We start from the raw sequence: 19,511 nt of genomic DNA on the forward strand, positions 1-19,511 counted from the left end.
CCAGTTTGTGCAGATTTGTGCTGGAGAAAGCTCTTGGGAGCCTTTTAAAACCTGCCAACAGTGTGATGTAAGGGTTGGAGTTCCCCTTCCAATCTCTGGCTACAATTAATTCATCCCTGACATATATGAATTATCTATGTAGCTCATAAAAATACCTGCAAAGAATTACTATTTTTCCAGTGGGATGCATCAGACTGCACTGGGTGTTAGGTATTTTTTAAAAAAATAAAACAAAACAAAAAAAGTTCTCGGGGGGGATATTGTCCACACGTTTCTCAAAGGACACCCTTTCTCTCACTAGTTTAAAATCAAACGGGTGGAATGCTGTACTGTACTGTCAATATACTCCACATATTTTCCTGGAACAAAGCATAAATGGCAGCATGGCACTGCTTTTATGGAGGTAAAGATGGAAAATAGAATTTGTTGCGAAACTTTAAAACAAACATTTTTTGTGAGGTTCTAGGTTTTTCTTTTAATCAGGGCTAGAAGCTTTTACATTTCACAATTATAATTCATCTTAATAGCAAACTTCACGATACCCACGGATAGGTAAATTGGGTGACCCTCAAAATGTTAAGCGTTTGGGTTCAGTTATGATAAGCATATGTATCAGACTACCTCAGCTTTAGGGAGGATACCACAAATCGTCCAACCACACACAACTTCCACCTGATACTTTCTTGAGGAAGTGGCGCCTAATGGTTGATTAACTCACGCTAGTATGTTGAGTGGGTGTCTGCTGGGCCTGCTACCCATTCACATATTCAGGCCCTTATCTAACAAAGCGTTTAAACATGATTAACTTTAAACATGTGAACAGTCCCACTGACTTCAGTACTTCTTGACTTCAATGGGACCACTCGTGCTTAAGTGGTTTGCTGGATCAGAGTCTTCAGGAGCACTGAACATACCTACATTCGCTCTATCTTTTCTGGAGGTGACCTGGTCAGTACATTTTCCCCCTGTTCTAATCTGATGGAGACTCACCCTTCCCCCTCTTTCTCATTAGAGGAGCAACTGGAAAGTCTGGCCCCCCTAATGGAGTTGGGGATGGCAGGCCTGCTCCCACCATTCTAGCCCAGCAGGGCTTGAACTCTCTGTTCTAGCCCTTTGAAGCTTCATGCAGTCTGGGACGCAAAGCTCCGAAACGCTTGTACAGTGGTGCTTTGAGTGTTTTCAGAGTTTAAACAGCCAGAGCTGTAGGACCTAGCAGAAGGCATTGCTGGGAACTCCTATGCTTGAATGGGTATCTGCAGCTGTCAACTACCCTGGAATATATTAAGAAGGAAGATGGAAGGCCTCTAGGATTCTTCTTCCTCAAAACTATACCATCCAGTAAGCAGTAAGTGCAGATGGTGGGTACATAGGAGTGTGGTTAAACTTCCCAACTTTCCCTCAGGAAGATGGGTGATTCTTAAGTGAACTCTTCAGAACCTCAAAAGGTGAAGCTCAGTGTGTATTTACACAATGGCATTCTGCTTCCTGGAGTGCTTGTGGGAGTTGTTAAATGATGCATGAGCCAGGGGAAATAGATGAATAATTATATATTGTGGTGGAGCACCAGTTCAGCTATAGTTAAGGCTGAGAACCTCTTCCTGTTTAAAGGCTGACTTTTCTAAGTGTTCTAAACTCTGCTTGCTTACTTAGATTGGTTTGAAATTTCCTGTGCCTCATGGAGCTACAGGGTAGGGAAATGGTCCAAATGTGGGGTCATTTGAGCAAGGGGCTCCCTCGATACAGCCCTTTGGGGAAAAAAGCATTTCATAAAGTCTACAGATTCAGATTTTTTTGTTGGTTTTTTTTTTTGCACACACCTGGGGCTCAAACCATGGCTCTGGTCATCCCCCCAGCGGCTCTCGCTCACTGAACAATTTATCTCAGCTAGTGCATGGCATCCACTTCCCCTTTGGGGAAGCAATATTGAAAACATTATTAAAGGAACAGTCTAGCTTTCTAGAATGGAACGACAAACACTCACAGGCCAAACAGACTGCAATGTACATGTGCAGAAAAAGACTAGGCAAGAGAGTTTCCAGCCAGCCTGGTCTCACATGACCTTGATGGCTCGAGGAGACCTCCGGTGGACCTAGAACCTGAGCTAAACCCCAGCACTGTAACTTCAGACTGTACCCTTGGCAGAAGTCTGAGGAAGATCTGTAGGCATGTTGCTGCTATCTGCTTCTGCACAGTGACAGTTCTTGGTTTTTTGTTTTTAACTTCCGGGAAATATAATCGGACTACAGCAGATCATTCAGAAGTGGATCATACTATTTTCCAAAAGAAATGACACATACATTTGCTGCACAGTGCAGGGGATGTAGGGAGTGCAGGGAGATGAGAGGAGATTAAGGGGTAGAAGAGTAGAGTGGAATGAGGTAGGGGTGTTTAGGGCTGCAGCAAGGGGAGGGAGTGGGGCTTGCGGGCTCAGGTCAGGGTGGGGATGGACACTAGGATTTGGGACATGACGATAGGTGGCAGTGGGAGGATTAGGAGAAAGGGGGCTGTCAGCCTCACATTTTTCCCTGCTGTGTATGCCGGGATCCGGAGGGGCCCCTAGCGTCTCCCTCTGCCCCCCCATCTGTGTGCCAGGACCGGAGGGGTCCTGCCACTCTCTCCCTGGCCCCTCCTGGGCTTGCCCTTCTGGGTGGTCTGAGACCTTTTCCCTGCCCTTGTGTGTGCACTGGGATTTGGGGGCCCTGCCTCTCCAGGGCATGGTCTGAACCCCTCTCCCTGCTCCCTGTCTGTGTACCAGAATCTAGAAACCCTGAAAATAACACCAATTTAAACCTTTGAAAACCAGGAAATACAGTCTGTGCTAATGCAACCTTAACTCTGCCCTCTTTGAGATCCTCCCCAATACACCCATACCATTTATACTTGCACTCTGCTTTTGTAGATAGTGCAGAACACTCAGGGGACAAGGCACGTCACCATGTGAGATAGAGCCTAACACCTTCTATTTGCTGAGGTGCGATGTACTGAAGAAGAGCTACCTACGCCTGCCCTTTACTCAAACACAGCCCACGCCACAACCCTTATAAACAACCCTAAATTTTACAGCCCCTTCACCCTTATACACAGGATGCCATCTCATACTATACTTCCATTTACCCACAGACCATGCTCGTACCCCACCTCACTGTCCCCAAGGCAAGAAGACACTTCTGCCCCACTATTGGCATAAGCTACATAGCCCATTGCTGAAATGAGGCATACTGGATCTCTCAAGGCACCTCTTTTCACACTGGGAAGAAGACAGGGAGCAAAGCTTAACTGCCCCCACACAAAAATAGCCGCCGTGTTCGCCCCCTCCCCCCCCGGTCTTCTCATATCACAATCACACATCCCACAAGTTGGTCCAACTAATCCTGCCACCATGCCACACAGCTAGACCAACACCATGAACTGAGCTGCTGTGCATGCAAATAATTCCCAGTGGCTCCTGCCAGCTCCAGAGTGCAGAGTTAAGGTTGTGTTAGCATCACCATTACTTTCACTCTTTACTTCCTGGTTTTCAGCTGTTTTGAGTTTTGCTGTGCTTGACGTTCTGGAAAGGCATGAGGTACCACAAGGCAACCTTAATTGTGCGTTAACGAAGGTTTTTGTTAGTCATATCTATCTATCTAACACCTTTATACAAGGTTTTTCTGTTTGCTTAACCCAGGGAAACTACGTAACTAATGCATTTTCCCGTAAAAATATCTTCAAACAAAAACAGATCAACACTAGGTTGCTTAATGAGGTCTGCCTAATGTAAGAAACCTCCAGCGTAGCCTTATGTCCCAGCTACCTTATCATCTAAGTGCCAATATTCCAATGGGAAATCAGCCCTTCTCTAGATTCCGCTTTCCTGTTCTTTTGTAGCGTCTAATGCTGACAAAATATTATGACTGTTTATGTAACAGCAGAATTGCTTAGTAGGTTTCATTTGAAATTCCACCTCTTCAAGAGCAACATTTCATTACTCACAAATAGCACTGATACACAGCCCTAGAACGTGTAACATCACCGGTCTAGTCGATCATTAAACCATGTGAAGTGAGCTTTGGGAAATCAGGCTTAGTGACAGTTACTGGAAGTCAGCATTTACGACAATTTTAACATCATTGGAGTACATAAACCAGTGCAGGGTTTGTATTTTAGATTACACATAACTTGCTGATTTAAAGCTCCCAAAAAGTTGCATGCAGTGTTAGGTACATATAAAATGGCTGAGAGTTTTCAAAATTCTTTGATCTAGCCTGCAGTATGCACCCTTCAGGTCCACAATGCTGCCATTATTGTAAGATATTCACTTCCCCCCCCCTCAGTTAACTATTTTCTGTGACTCTTCAAAAGAGCATCAAAATATGAATACCATGTAATGATATATAAACAAATGTCCATACCTGGATAAGGGATTTTTCCAAAGGTAACAATTTCATTCAGAAGAATTCCAAAGGACCACACGTCAGACTTAATAGTAAAGGAACCAAAGTTAATTGCTTCTGGTGCTGTCCATTTAATAGGGAATTTTGCACCTAAGAAACAATACATTCTCAATTAACCAAGTACATATGTTGCTTGAAAAATATAACTACTAACATATCTTATAGACTCACCTATTATTTCCATTAAGTATAGGGTATACAGTGAGCATTTAGTACAAAATCCTGTCTTTATCTTAGGGGACTCAGAAGGTACTAGCTCCTCTTCCTGTCCAAGAGTTATTGTACAGATGCAGTGCTTAATTTGTGCCAGGGCTGAGCCCTGGCACCTCTAGGCTTGGCAGTTCATAGCCCCGGCACTTCTGGGCTTGCTGCATCAGTTATGAATGTAAAAAAATTGCTTGAGTCCTAGCACCTCTTTCATTACAAACTAAGCACTGTACAGATGGAGCCACCATGATGTACTCTCACACACCCTGTGTGTCTCCTGGAAGTCTCAGAGAAGTTAATCGAATTTGGGATTTTCAAAGGAACCTAAGGGTCAAAGGAGTCAGGAACTCAGTATCTAACTTCTTTAGTTTCCTTTTCCAATCCCACCCTGAATGGGCACGAGATTGAACTAATCTATTCTCTCACCCCAGAGGTTGTTTCAGACCAACCGGAATGATCGTGTGGGGAAAACTTTTCGCAGACATGAAATGCTATTCCTGCATGAGTGAACGGAAGACTTCATTCTGTGGTGTTGTCAGCCCAACACCTTTCACAACTACTACATTTACTTACAAATTTAGAAGGAAAAAATAAAAATTACACATCACTTTTCAACCCACCAGTGTCTATGCTCTGTTGTCCCCTACATTTATCAGTTCAGAATAAAGATGAGAGTTTTCATGTAATGGTTGTGCCACTCAAATAGTTTGCATCGCTGTCATTACCTCTAACTAACTCCACTCCATATATAGAATCTTGACTTCCCTGGGAGTTTTGCCTTTGTAAGAAATGCAGAATTAGGCAGGTCTACACCTCCAATATAATGTTTAATTGATTTAATCCTCTGTTTCATGTCCAACTATGTTACACAAGCAAGCTGTTGCAGAGCGAATCTAACCATATTTTAAAATCCTCTCACTTCTACTTACCACCTCTATTGTGGAAAGGATGTTCAAGCATGTCTCATTTATGCATTTGAGGATAAAACGAATACTAACATTTTCTCTTAGCAATTAAGAAAAACTCAGTTCACTGTCTAATTCAACAAGATGAAAAGCTTTGCTATATTATGCCGAATAGTTTATTAGTTTGATTTGTAAAATTTATTGTGTTGCTTAAAGCAGGTACAAACTGTACTTTTCATAAACTTTCTAGTTTGAACAATCTAGAACGAGGGGACAGAGTAATTTTTAAGAACAGCGTTGTCATTAGAACACCGTATTTAACAAATTATTCTGGCATTTTTCACTCTGTGCTATGTGCTTCTCATTTTTATGTTAAACAAATGCCTAAATCTGTGGCTCTTAACAGAATGAGTTTTACAGAGCTGAAAAATATACATGAATACTTACCTTCCCGTGCTGTATATTCATTATCTTCAATTACTCTGGCTAGTCCAAAATCAGCAATTTTGCACATCAGTGACTCCGAAACCAGAACGTTAGCTGCTCTCAGATCTCTATGAATATAGTTTTTCCTTTCTATGTATGCCATTCCTTCTGCAATCTGTAAAAAGAGTAGTGCTTTCATTTTTGGTATTTTTGCAGCACACTGTACCATCCTAAGCAATTATGAGCTCTTCTTCTTTACCACATCAGTACCCCTTAGTTAATGATTATAGCATCAACTATGTGCTGAGCATTTTACATATATATGGGGGCAAAGTCCCTGCCCAGGAAAGCTTTTAGATACGGGCCAATCCTGCAAATCCTCATTCACAATAGACAGCTCAGTGATTCCAAAAGGACTGCTTGTGTGAATAAGTGTTTGCAGGATTGGAGCCTCCACAGCCACATCCAGTTACAGTCCCTGATTGGGCAGAGAATTTAAGCATATGCTAAGTCCCACTGAATTCAGTTAGGCATGTGTTTAGGAGCCTTCCTGAATCAGGGCCTTCATACTAATAAAGAAATATTAAAATTATGTTGTGAGATTTCTTCCCCAAAAATTCCCTATTGAAAAACTGGTGATAAATTAACATGTTCAAATAATAAAATGGAATAGGATTAATAAATAAATAAAAGCTTTGTATGGATTTCCTCTTACAAAGTGTCCCTTTTAAATGGGAGATTAGGCAAGAAAGTAGACTTTGAAGTGTAAGCAAAACTGCAAATTATAAGAATATAAGAATGGCCATACTGGGTCAGACCAATGGTCCATCTAGTATCCTGTCTTCCAACAGTGGCCAATGCCAGGTGCTTCAGAGGGAATGAACAGAACAGGTAATCATCAAGTGATCCATCCCATGTCACCCATTCCCAGCTTCTGGCAAACAGAGGCTAGGGATACCATCCCTGCCCACCTTGGCTGATAGCCATTGATGGACCTATCCTCCATGAATTTATCTCGTTCTTTTTTGGACCCTATTATAGTCTTGGCCTTCACAACATCCTCTGGCAAAGAGTTCCACAGGTTGCTAATATATTATCTAATACAAATTTGAACATTTTCAAGAAAATTATCATACAGACCTCAACTAGCTTTGTGCTTATTCCCATTTACTGTATGCATCTGTTCATACACTAGGAATGTTTGGCAAAATCCTGCTCTTATGTACCCTAATTTCATAGGTAAACAAAGAAAAAATAGTAAATTTGTTTCATAACTATCCAAACCAAATTAAAAGTGGTAAATATTTTGGCAATTATCAGAGATGATTTTTCAGAATTTGCCAAGATCATTACTTCATTTTTAAAATGGTGTGTGAAAACATAGGGTGAGATACTCATACTCCACCAAAGTGTGTCCTAGTTGCTGTAGAGGACAATAAAACTTGCACACTTGGAAAGCCGCTGCCAAACAAGGAGCCCGGGTATACAGACTAATCTGCTCTGATACTGCTATTCCAAAATTCCTGTGGATGGTATGTTAGAATGCCCTTCCTATTGTATGGGGAAAACACGGCTGTCTGTCTGTCTGTTCTGTGGGTATGCTGGGGTAGGAAGAGAACATAGGAAACTTTTTCCAACCCCAATCCACCCATGCATTAGCGGTCTCCTTGTCAGTGCTGGAAAGTTAGCACCAGTCTGCATGTTGTGTGGCTGCCCTTGAACTGCCACAGGTGTACAGGAGCTTGCTCTATTTTGTGCTAGACAGAGCATCTGACTCTAATTTAAAAAAAAAATTAGACACTTCTGCTAATCACATAAAAAAGTCCCTGACGGGCAAGCCAAGTGCATGGGCAAGCATTTATAACAGCAATTGCACACTCTTTGTTCCTCTTTTTTGGGGGCAGGCAATGGAAAAATAACAGCATTTCCACCCCCCATGAGCATTTTCTTATAAACCAATGTACTGCTGCCGTGCTGCTTCTTTCATACAAGCGTGTGCAGTTTCAGTTGTAAAACAGAAATAAAGGTTCTCATGCTGAACCAAAAAAAAAGGATTTTTACCAATATTTTGCGATGAACAGAATGCATGTGTGAGAATTTTTCATATCCACAAATAACATGAAAGGAGTAGCTGATATAGCTTGCACTACTTGCTGCAAAGGATCTTTTTCGGAGACCTACAGGCTGGCCATAAGTTGGGATAGTGAATTCTGTGCCCCTAGCCTCATACAAAGTTGGATTAATTGGGTTTTGGGAGGAAGCAGAGAGCAAACTATAATTGGTACTGATGTCGGTTTTATCTGGTTTGACAGTAACTCAGCTGACAGGCAGCAAAGTGCACCAATGTCACTGAAGGAATTAACTTTCCTATCATTCCCCTGCACACATTAACAGGAATGGTCAATGTGGCATAGTGAACAGGACAACTCTGTGGGATACAGACTGTGATGGGGACTTTTAATTTTTATATGTACTTCCACAACCCTGCCTGCAATATCCCAGTAAAGCTGTAGGAAGGAACTTAAAAAAGAAAAGAAAAGAAAACACAATAAAATATTGGGGCCAGATCCTTTGACATCAATAGGGCTGATTTACACCAGTTGAGGATCTGGCCCTTTATTTAAAAAAAAAAAGAATCCATTACATTTTGAACAATTTTGAACACAAAATTACTCTTTTTCCATGACATTTCAGGACAATCTTTTGCCTGCACTGAATCACGTGGAAGTTCAAAAACCAGACTCCTTCCTAGCAATTATTTCCCTCTCCATCAACTCCTCCATTACTCTGGACTTCCCCAAGCCTGAGAGCATTGCTTTTGAGAAGTGAGAGAAATACACTTCTGTATTGTAATTTAAATGAATTATTACTAAGAGTTCTGTATTAATATGCCTAGTAAGGAATCTATTTGTAAAAAAAAACATTTCCTGAATCTTTTTTGTTGTCTGTTGTTACAGACATAGTTGCTGACAGGTATTTTGAAATAAATTACCAAATTAATTGAAACTGGCATGATTATATTGTATTATTTTGACAAATAAAATATGCAGAGTTTTGCAGAATTTTAAAATATTGTGTGCAGAATTTTTAATTTTTTGGCGCAGAATTCCCCCAGGAGTAAAGAGAGGGCGAGAAGCAAAGTAACTGAAAAATGGTTTATACTTTTACACAAATAAACAATGCTCAGGTGTGGCATAATCCACTGTCCATCAGAGGTGGTGACACAGAGGTTCAACCACTAAACAGGAGATTCCACAAGCATTGTAAAAACTGTATATTCCAATAATAATAATAATAAACAATAATAATAATAATAATAATAAACTGAGTTTCATTGACAAACCATGGGAGTTATATGTAAAAATCAAGTAATGAGCATGAAAAGGGAAAATGAAGTCACTCTCGCCCACTCACGTAAAGATAGTTTACACACAAAAATCAGCAGCCAAACAGCTGTTGTTCAGCTACATGCAAACTCTAGATAGGACTATGAGGTTGGCTTTGGTTTTGATTTTATTGCCTATATGGTAGGTAGGGTTGCCAATTTTGGTTGGACATATTCCTGGAGGTTTCATCACATGACAATCTTTAATTCTGGGACAATCCTGGAGGGTTGGCAACCCTAGTTAGGATATGGAGTACTTCCACACTTTCCACATATACTGGATGACTATGATTATTAAACAAATAGTATTCCCCCCCTTTAAATAATTATTGCCAGGCTTTCAGGACAATATTTTTTTTAAAAATAAAATCCAATCTTCAAACAGTAAAACTATGTACATAGCATCAGAATGTTGAACGATCCAGCATCCTGTGGCAGACATAAACCATTCCATAAACCAGCCTCCCTACTGCAAAGCTACATAGAAAAGTACACAGTAAATCAGGCTCAACATTGCATAGGACTGGGAGCCAGCATTCTTTTCTCAGCTCTGCCACTGATTTGTTTTGTGATCTTAGACTAGCTTCATACTGTAATCTCTGTCTCAGTTCCCTCCTCTGTAAAACTGGGAAGATGCTTGAGTCAGCCACAGGGGTGTTGTGGAAAATTAATTAGTAAGTGTATGTAGAGCAGTTTCAAAATGAAAAGCACTATTACGAGTGCTAAATAAAATGACTGCTGAAAGATAATGGTAGATAAACCAGACAGTACTGAATGTTGCTGGAGCTAGTAGCATGAAAGAGCAGACAAGGCTGAAGAACCTCGGAGCCCTGATTGCGCTGTGTTTCAATTCACACACAGTCCTCTTTCCGTTCTTATGGTTTCCATTCCAGAAAGGTGTATAATCTTTTTCGCAGTAGTGTTTTCTCTAACGTGATTTCAGCATGGTTTGCAATGCTGTCTGTGGCATGTTAACTTACAGATAATGTGCATTTAATGGCATGTTAAACACATGCTCCTTTTTTGTTTCTAGGCTGTATGTAAAAATATGAATTCCTGGTGTTACCAAACTGTATTTGATTGGGCTCAGTATTGTTGTTTCACTTCAAAATTCCCCCAAGTCAATGGGTCTTCAGGCTGACACTCTTAAGACATGTCAGTTTCATAGCCAAGGGTACACAAGGGAGCAATGTGGCCAGGATCATGCCCAACTGCTTTTGACTGCCCTATGGATGAGGTACCCATTTGCAGCTGCATGAATGAACCTGAGCTGGCTTTTTAGTGTGAGATCAAGCAAGACTCAAACCCCTGACCTACAAGATTGTAGTCAAGCACCTTAATCAGCCACTGCACCTATGTGAACCTCATATTTCAGATGAGCCTTTAAATTCTCCCTCTTAGATTTAATAAATGGCTTTTTAAAAAAAGTTTAAAATTAAGGTTCTTATCCTCTGCTACTGTCAAACTGTATAGATTGCAAGTCAGGAATGTGTGTGTAAAGATGGCTTAACTGTCTGCTGTACATTATCCTGATTCTGCAGAGACAGAGTAACCAAAGAGCTGCTCTGATTTGCCCTGGCTGCTCTGAGAGTCTGAAGACACAGCTGGGGATCAGTATTGAACTGGGGCATCCCAGTCATATTCCCTTATCCCTACTCTGTTGCAGCAGGGAGAAGAGTGGCGCTGTAGCTCACGAAAGCTAATGCTCAAATAAATTGGTTAGTCTCTAAGGTGCCACAAGTACTCCTTTTCTTTTTACGAATACAGACTAACAGGGCTGCTACTCTGAAACCTGTCATAAAAGCCATTGTCAGTTGTATACTACCAGAGACACCCTTAAACTGGGGTCATACTCCTGGGCCAGATATACCAAACTTCAGGGTCTGAGTGAACTGACAGGGCAGTGCAAAGCAGCCACACTACACAGGGAGAATCTGGTGTGTCTAGGTTGTAAAAAAAGCCAATAGTGCAGCTGGATTTTGAGGTTTAAACTGTTGGTGGCATAACTCTGGAAGAGTTCTATTTTGGGCTGGGGGGTTGGGAGGAAGAGAATTATTATCTTGTTCTAAGAGCACCCTCCAGTCCTGAAGGGCCTTCAGTGAGGGGGCATGGTACTGATCACACTAAATGGGATTTTTATTAGCCTAGAATTAACCACAACCAGATTCCTTTAAGTAATGTTGTGATCCATGACCAGAAAGGGTTAAGCATCCTGCAGGATAAATGACTAAAATTCAACCCTTAAAAACATATGGGGAGATAATGTTTGTGTTTTTGTGTATTTATATTGGTATATATATTGGTAGAGGTCAACAATGTAATTCAGGCTACCAGTCTGAAAAATGTAATCAAACACTCCATGTCTATGCTGTATTCTGTTAATTCAGAGATCAAAAGAACATTTTAACATTTAAATGAACTGTAAATATAGGATATCGCTGTATTCATCTCTCTTTGAAATGTACAGCAAATCATCTGCCAATGGTGGAAAAACAGGCAATTGCCTTATGTTGATCTGTGTGAATAATTACCAGCTATGCTTAGGAACTGGGTCCACTTCAAAGCCCACGAGTGCCTATTGTTCGACTAAGGACTCCGACCTGTCAAAGAAGGCCTGGAATTGTATAAAAGACCTTTGGGTCCCACTCCTTTTTATCTCAGATCTGCTTGAGATTTCACGCAGCAGAAGCCTAAGCCAAAGCCATAAAGACTGAGATCCCAGTTCTGACTGGACCGCCCTGAATACAAACATTGGACTATAATGTATAGACTATTTCTGAAAGAACTCTTTGCATCTACAAAGCTCTCCATCTCTGTTATGAATCTGAATCTCAAGACTGACTCATGTCTGTATGTATACTGTTCTTTTAACCAACTCTCTCTCCCTTTTCTTTTTAAATAAATTTTAGTTTAGTTAATAAGTATTGGCTGTAAGCGTGTATTTGGGAAAGGTCTGGAATATTCATTACCCTGGGAGGTAATGTATCCGATCCTTTGGGATTGGTAGAACCTTTTCTATATGATTAATAAGATTTTCAGAAATCCCCCTCATACCTGACTTGGGTGTCTAGGTGGAGGTCTGAGGCTCGGTTACTTTAAGGGAATTGTGTTGTTGACTTCTGAGAAACCAGTGTGGTACTATAGAAGCTGTTTTGTGCTGGCTTGGTAAATCTAAGGATTGGAATATATCCACCACTTTTGGGGATTGCCTGCCCCATTCTGTGCAGTTCACCCGAATTGAGTGACCTCAGCTGGCTGCCCTGGGATCTGGTCACAAATGTCTAGCCAATGGAAGAAATAGTGATCAAGTGGACTTAGTTTACGTAAAAAAAATAATTAAGATTTAATCCTGGTGTGACCAAGATGTTAATTGGTTAGCAGCATGGTGAACAATGATGGCAGTCTACAGCTCTTCAGAAACGTACTCCAGGTTTGGTTTTGGTTTTTACAACTTATTAAAGAGGCCTTTTATAATATTTATTTTCATTTTGTATCAATGTTTATGTTAAAGAGGTGAGCAAAAACTTGGGCAGGGAAGGCTGCACTGTATTCTTCTAGCTTTGGTCAGCTGCTTTGTATTCTAAACAGAGCAAAACGCCCACACAAAACTAAGGAAGATGAAACCGAGTAGTTTGTTGGGCAATCATTTACCAGAATGTAATGTTACCCACCAAAAAAAAAGGAACAGGAAAAAAAAAACCTGAGACCTCTAATGCTGGATAAGAGTGATGACAAAATAATTGCTACATGTCTCTTCCGGTTTATTTTATTTTATTCCTACTGAAAAAGGGTTAGAACATTGACCCAAGATTTTGGGGATTTTTGGTTTGTGTCTCTCATGAACAGGAGTTGGTTCAATAAAAGACATCATCTCCTCACCATGTCTCTCTCAAATCCTGGGACCAACACAGCTACAATTACACTGCATAGAACAATGAATTTACAAACTCGGACTGGGTGGTTAAACAGGTCTGAATAAGATTTACAATAACGATGCTTTGAACATTTCAAAATGGAGGACCGAGCACATTCAGTAGGAATTCTGTTAAGAGTTATCTATGCAGTTAAAGATGGATGCTGTATGTGTATGCAGCTAGCTAACTGCAGTAAATGGTTAAAGGAATTTGGAAACTCAGCTCTTGAAGCCAAAGGAGATTATAAAGTACACTGGGTCACTAGCTTTGGAGCAAGAGGTTATGGAGCTTGTAAACACAAGCACATGTGAGCTCTGAAACTAGGGAAATGTCATCACCTGGCAACTTCAGGAGCCCATTAGCTTAGGATCAAGCATAAGATCCACTAATGAAGCAAATAGAGCTTGTTAGCTGTGCTAGTTAACATTGCTATGTAGGAAGCGGTTGTCAGCTGTGAATGGAGACAGGAGAGCATAAACATTCTGCATGCTGATTAGCTTCGGACTGTTATATTAACAAGCTTTGCTAGCATAGCTTGCAAAAGGAGGTGGTGGAATATGTACAGTTTCCAAACTGATGAATGGAGACTAAAGAATGTACGGCACCTTGGAATTGCTCAATAACATTGCTGACAAGCAGAAGAGTTTACAGGAGGTGGTACTTCTTGTAAATTGCATTAGCGACTGAGCACCAGACTAAGGAAATTGTCAGCTGATGTGTTACTAGCTGTGCAAGACAAATAGTAGTATAACAAGAAGCTAGCAAGGGAATCTGTGAAAGACAATTCAGTTCTGATTTTTGCTTCTCCATTATTATTCCAAACATCCTTTCTGGCATACTCTATATCTTTGGTGCCCAGTTCTATACTGCTGAATTCAACAAAAGACTCTGTACCCTTTTTTTCCTCTCCTGCTGGTAACAGCTCACCATACTCGATTACTCTTGTTACAGTGTGTATGGTAACACCCATTGTTTCATGTTCTCTGTGTATATAAATCTCCCCACTGTATTTTCCACTGAATGCATCCGATGCAGTGAGCTGTACCTCACGAAAGCTTATGCTCAAATAAATCTGTTAGCCTCTAAGGTGCCACAAGTCCTCCTTTTCTTTGTACCCTGTTTTGATGTTGGTGCTTAGTAGCATCAGTTGTAGGTAAAATTGAAAAACAGATGCCTTTATAACAAAACACTCTGGTTTCACACACTCATGACACTCATCCTTAAAGGCCAAAAATCTCTGTGATTGGACTCTAGCAAAAGGTGATTTCCCCACCTCCTCCCTCCATCCTCCTCAAACAACCCCATCACCCCCACAACCTGGAACATGGACAGCACCCTTCCAGAGGGTGAAGGTAAAATTTTCCCATTTTAAAAATTTCTAATAAATTTTCTTTAGGCAAAGCTAAAGCAAAAACGACTAAAGATTTGAACTTTGTATAGTTCTCAGTGAAGAGTTGCAAAGTTGCTTGTTGTTTCTTTTTCATTTCATTTTTTTATTTGACAAAGATATGACTGTTTTAAATGTGTGTGCTAAGGATAGGCAGCAGAAAGTTTCCTGAAGTCTACAGGTGACCACTAAAACAAAGGTGCACTGGCATGCGTGTACTATGAAATATGTGTTTAGCTATTATTATTTGGGGGTGGTTCAATGAACTTACATGCTCTGCTAACAAAGCAGCAGAATTATGGCTGTATTATTAGGCTTTAGGTTTAGAGATCAAAATAATTGTACATGTGAACCAAGCCAGAATTTCAGCTCAGGTCTCCTACAGCGAAAGCCCAAAGTTTCCATTTAAAACAACAATCAAATCCAAGGGCAACAACCCAAACCAAGGTCTGCTGGCTAAACTAATCTTTGATGTGATTCCACTGGCTTCAGTACAATTACAGCAGGTGTGAATTTAACTGTTTGCTTGAAAGATGCCAGCTATTAAAGTTAGGCCTATTTTAGATAGATGTTTTGGTTTTGTTTTGTTCTGTTTTAAAAAGAATCTGAAACAACCAAAACACTATAACCTCTGTAGATCTAAATCATTCCTTTCAAAGATTGAAGATTTTTTCCCTGAACAACTGTGAATTAAACTTGCAGGGTTATAAAGCCCTGAAAGTGGGGCTTGTGATGGAAATGCCAACTCAATTTACACCAAATAATGCTAAACTAAGTGTTTGGTTTTAAGGACCATTAAGTGCTGTATCTATTTTTGTGCTGTTGGTCGGTCACAATGACCACATCCTCTCTCTTTCTTATACCCCACTATCTGACAGACCATTTCAGATCACCACGACCATTCTTCTGGATGCTTCCTGTTTACTCTCTTCCTGTTGCACCATAAACCCTTGGTTAATTTGTTATTCTGCAATGTGCGCTGGTTCTCTCAAATAGTTTGTGTACACACACACACACACGCAGCTATTTTAGGGTCTTCACAAAACAGTACCCTCCCAAGAGCTGTGCGTTTGTGACAAATGTCAACATGATGCAACAGCAAAGTGATTGTACAAGCACAGAGAAAACCTCATGTTATTGCTGCTTTTTCTTTTTTTCCTGAGAAGCTGGAATAAGCTGGCACAGAGCCTGCCAGAGTGGTGTGAATTTGACTGTCACACATAGTTCAAGTCTGTGTCAACCAAAGCAAATGTGCTGGTCTTGGCTTAAGCAGTTAAATGGGAATTTCCTTTTATTTATTTATGTTGAGACACAGCTTTCCAATTTCTTTTCACTCAAGATAAGCATGGAGATATGAACCAATGCCGGAAGCATAAGCTAATGCACAAGCCAGGCACATCCTGAAAAATTTATTAAACATGTTTTTCATACCCCTCCATTCTTAGTACAGTCTGTGTTCTTGAAACCTGAGTTTGTACCACTAGATTTACTGACAGGTTTGCTGTGAAGTTACCATTATTTAAAGCTGAATATCTTAGAAGGTGAACAACACAGTTTGAAAATAAAGTATGTCTGTCTTAGGCCCTAAAGAATGATGATTTTTATTAAAGGACTTTAATCAACAAGTTAGCGTTAGAAATAGTCCATCATCCTTTCCATATTCCAGGTACCGATCCCTATTGTACATTTCTTTAGGTCAGGGGTCCTCAAACTGCGGTTCGGGACCCCTCAGGGGGTCGCAAGGTTATTACATGGGGGGAGGTCACGAGCTGTCAAGCCTCCACCCCAAACCCCGCTTTGCCTTCAGCATTTATAATGGTGTTAAATACATAAAAAAGTAAGTTTAATTTATCGGGGGGCGGAGGGGGTGCCCAGAACTGAATGCAATATTCCAAATACACCAGAACTCTAATACACCAGAACCTATCCAGTCCATCATCCAATGCCTTTGCACATGCATTCCAAAACTGCATTGGTTTTTTTGGCAGATTATAAGTTCACGTGGGGTTTGATGTTTGCATTTGTGTCTCTGATAGCCTTACCAATTCACATATTTTTCCTCTCCCATACAGTATATGTATTTTATAGTACATTTTCCCATCTACATTATAGTTTTCCAGTTTTTCATTTTATTATTTTCTGCTCTCTGTACGTCCCTTTCTATCTATAAAGTCTAAGTATAAATATATAACTCATACCTGAATAGTTTTTCCTTGAAATTACCCAAAAGAGACTTCCACGGATAGTTCAGAGAAGCTAGCAAACCTGCAGCCACGTTGGACCAATGGTTGTGGAGTAAGGCAGTCCCAAACACGGGTCTGTTTTAAGCTTGGGGCCTACAACTTAATGGCTTCACTGCATTGGCTTGTACCAGTCTGTGTATCCATGATAAGCCCAAATCATATGTATTTATATACTGGCTACGTTAAACTTTTGATTGTCATTACCAATACTGTATTACATTATTTAATATTTCTACTGCCTTTCCTCATGCACTGTAACAAATCAGTACAGCAAGCTACAAAATAAAGAGTCTGTACCAGCCTAACACTCATAAAAAACAATACCCTACCAGAAGCAAACAACTATTGTGAGTTAGTAGCACATGTTAAAACATTCAAAACACAAAGGTGACTTAAGAGCATAAGCCCTATTGACTTTTCAGTGGGATTTTTGGCTCTTAAGTAATTTTGGTGCTTTTGAAAGTTTTACCCACAATGCACAAGGTATCCCATGTATCGTTTGTACCTGGGGGCTGCCAGTTGGTTTAGTAAATCAGGTGTTGGTATTCTGAACCATCCTTCATACATTTCAGTTATCCAACAAAATTACTCCAAAATCAGTGTGAAAGTGAAAGTGATCTATTACACTTAACAGAATTTCTTTACTAGCGGACTCAGCTCAAGGAAAGGTGAAAAAGAATGCATTAGCCCTACTTTAAAGATTTGCAAATGCAAGTAATATATGGAACTAGTACTACCCCCTTACAGGTATCTGCTAGAACTGAAAACAATCCTCCCCTCTGCAAACAAAATAGACATATCACTGACAATAAAACTGACATACGAACGTTAACATGTAGCCTTAATCATACACACACTCTGTGAATTATCTATTCTTTTTCTATCTCCCACAAAAATCGCTCTGAACATTATTTCATTACACCAAAAAGTCTTGGAAGTCCACTGTTACAACAACAGATTTTTTCAGCAGTGCCTGATATGAGGTTCAGCCTCCAAGACACTAAGTGCTTCTTAGTTTTCTTTATATTATAACCATTTACCTGAGCTGAGAAGTCAATTAGTTTTGGAAGCAGTAATTTACTTCCTTCATCACTCTTCAGAAAATCCAGCAGACTGCCTGTTTCAATGCAGAAAGAATAAATCAGTACAGTTCACAAGTAAAATAAAGTAATAAGTCTATAGCCAGCCTCACTACCTTCTGCATGCTTGAGCTTTAGCAGTCTATGTTTTGTTTTAACATATTTTTAAGTCTGCCACAATTAGTTATATGGTTCTCTACATGCTATAATAACAATGCTGATCCAATATCTGAGTTGATCAACTATGCAGCTTTCTGAGGTGCAAAACTAAAAAGTCAAGCTTCTCCTGAGTTCAACATTAAGTCTTTTTTTTTTTATTTGAGTGATTGATTTTTTCCCATTCTAAGGAATATCAGCAAAGTTGCCCTCAGAGTATCACTCACAATTATCAAGGACAAAATTTTAAAAAGTCACAAAAAGCATGTCTAACTCAAAGGAAGCTGAGCCCTATGGTAGTAAAACACAACTAAAATATCTGTTTACCCAGGACTTGATTCTGCAGCCCTGACTAGCATTGTGTAGTAATTATTCATAAAAGCATGGTACAGTAGTCCTTCCTGTAGGGCCAGTCAACAGGACGTTTCATGAATTTAACTCCGGGATTGCAGCATATGGTTCAAAGCGTTCACCCACTTTGGCAGAAAACATGAGTATTGGATGCATAATGCAAAGTCATCAAGATATTATAAATGATATGTTTATTATTTGTTAAAAGATTTTTAGAGCTCTTCAGAGATTTCTAAAACGATGCATCTTAAAACACAACATAAGCATAAAATGAAAACTCTTGTCCTCTCTTAAGGTAAATAAGAACATAAGAATGGCCATACCGGGTCACACCATAGGTCCATCCAGCCCAGTATCTTGTCTACCGACAGTGGTCAATGCCAGGTGCTCCAGAGGGAGTGAACCTAACAGGTAATGATCTAGTGATCTCTCTCCTGCCATCCATCTCCACCCTCTGACAAACAGAGGCTAGGGACACCATTCCTTACCCATCCTGGCTAATAGCCATTAATGGACTTCACCTCCATGAATTTATCCAGTTCTCTTTTAAACCCTGTTATAGTCCTAGCCTTCACAACCTCCTCAGGCAAGGAGTTCCACAGGTTGACTGTGCGCTGAGTGAAGAACTTCCTTTTATTTGTTTTAAACCTGCTACCCATTAATTTCATTTGGTGGCCCCTAGTTCTTATACCATGGGAACAAGTACTTGACCATTTAATATAAAATTAACACAATTATTTCTCCCCTTTTTTGTTACTAGGGATTGATTTGACATTTAATTAAGATGTGCTCACAGAGTCCAACAACTCTCACCTTTTGCCATGAATTCTGTTATAATATAGATAGGTTCCTCTTTGCTGACTACAGCATACAGCCTCACTAACTTGTCATGCTGAAGTGTTTTCATGAGGTTGGCTTCCTCCATGAATGCTTGCACAGACATAGTTCCAGGCTTCAGAGTCTTCACAGCCACTTTTGTACTATTATTATAGTAACCTAAAAAGGAAGGGATTATTATGGCACAG

The 19,511-nt window shown here is 40.2% G+C and overlaps 1 protein-coding gene across 2 annotated transcripts in view; it reads right to left on the minus strand.

Moving 5' to 3' along the window:
• Positions 1 to 19,511, minus strand: part of LYN (LYN proto-oncogene, Src family tyrosine kinase) — a 94,604-nt gene that overhangs the window by 13,242 nt on the left and 61,851 nt on the right. For both annotated transcript variants that reach the window (XM_084620921.1, XM_084620920.1), the window contains exons 9-12: positions 19,300 to 19,482; positions 17,941 to 18,017; positions 5,993 to 6,146; positions 4,392 to 4,523 (exon numbers count right to left, since the gene is read on the minus strand). In XM_084620921.1, coding sequence (XP_084477047.1) covers positions 4,392 to 4,523; positions 5,993 to 6,146; positions 17,941 to 18,017; positions 19,300 to 19,482 — 546 coding nt within the window. The remainder of the gene's footprint in view (positions 1 to 4,391; positions 4,524 to 5,992; positions 6,147 to 17,940; positions 18,018 to 19,299; positions 19,483 to 19,511) is intronic.

Source organism: Lepidochelys olivacea (genome assembly GCF_965140295.1).
Source record: "Lepidochelys olivacea isolate rLepOli2 genome assembly, chromosome: 2".
Lineage (NCBI taxonomy): Eukaryota > Metazoa > Chordata > Testudines > Cheloniidae > Lepidochelys > Lepidochelys olivacea.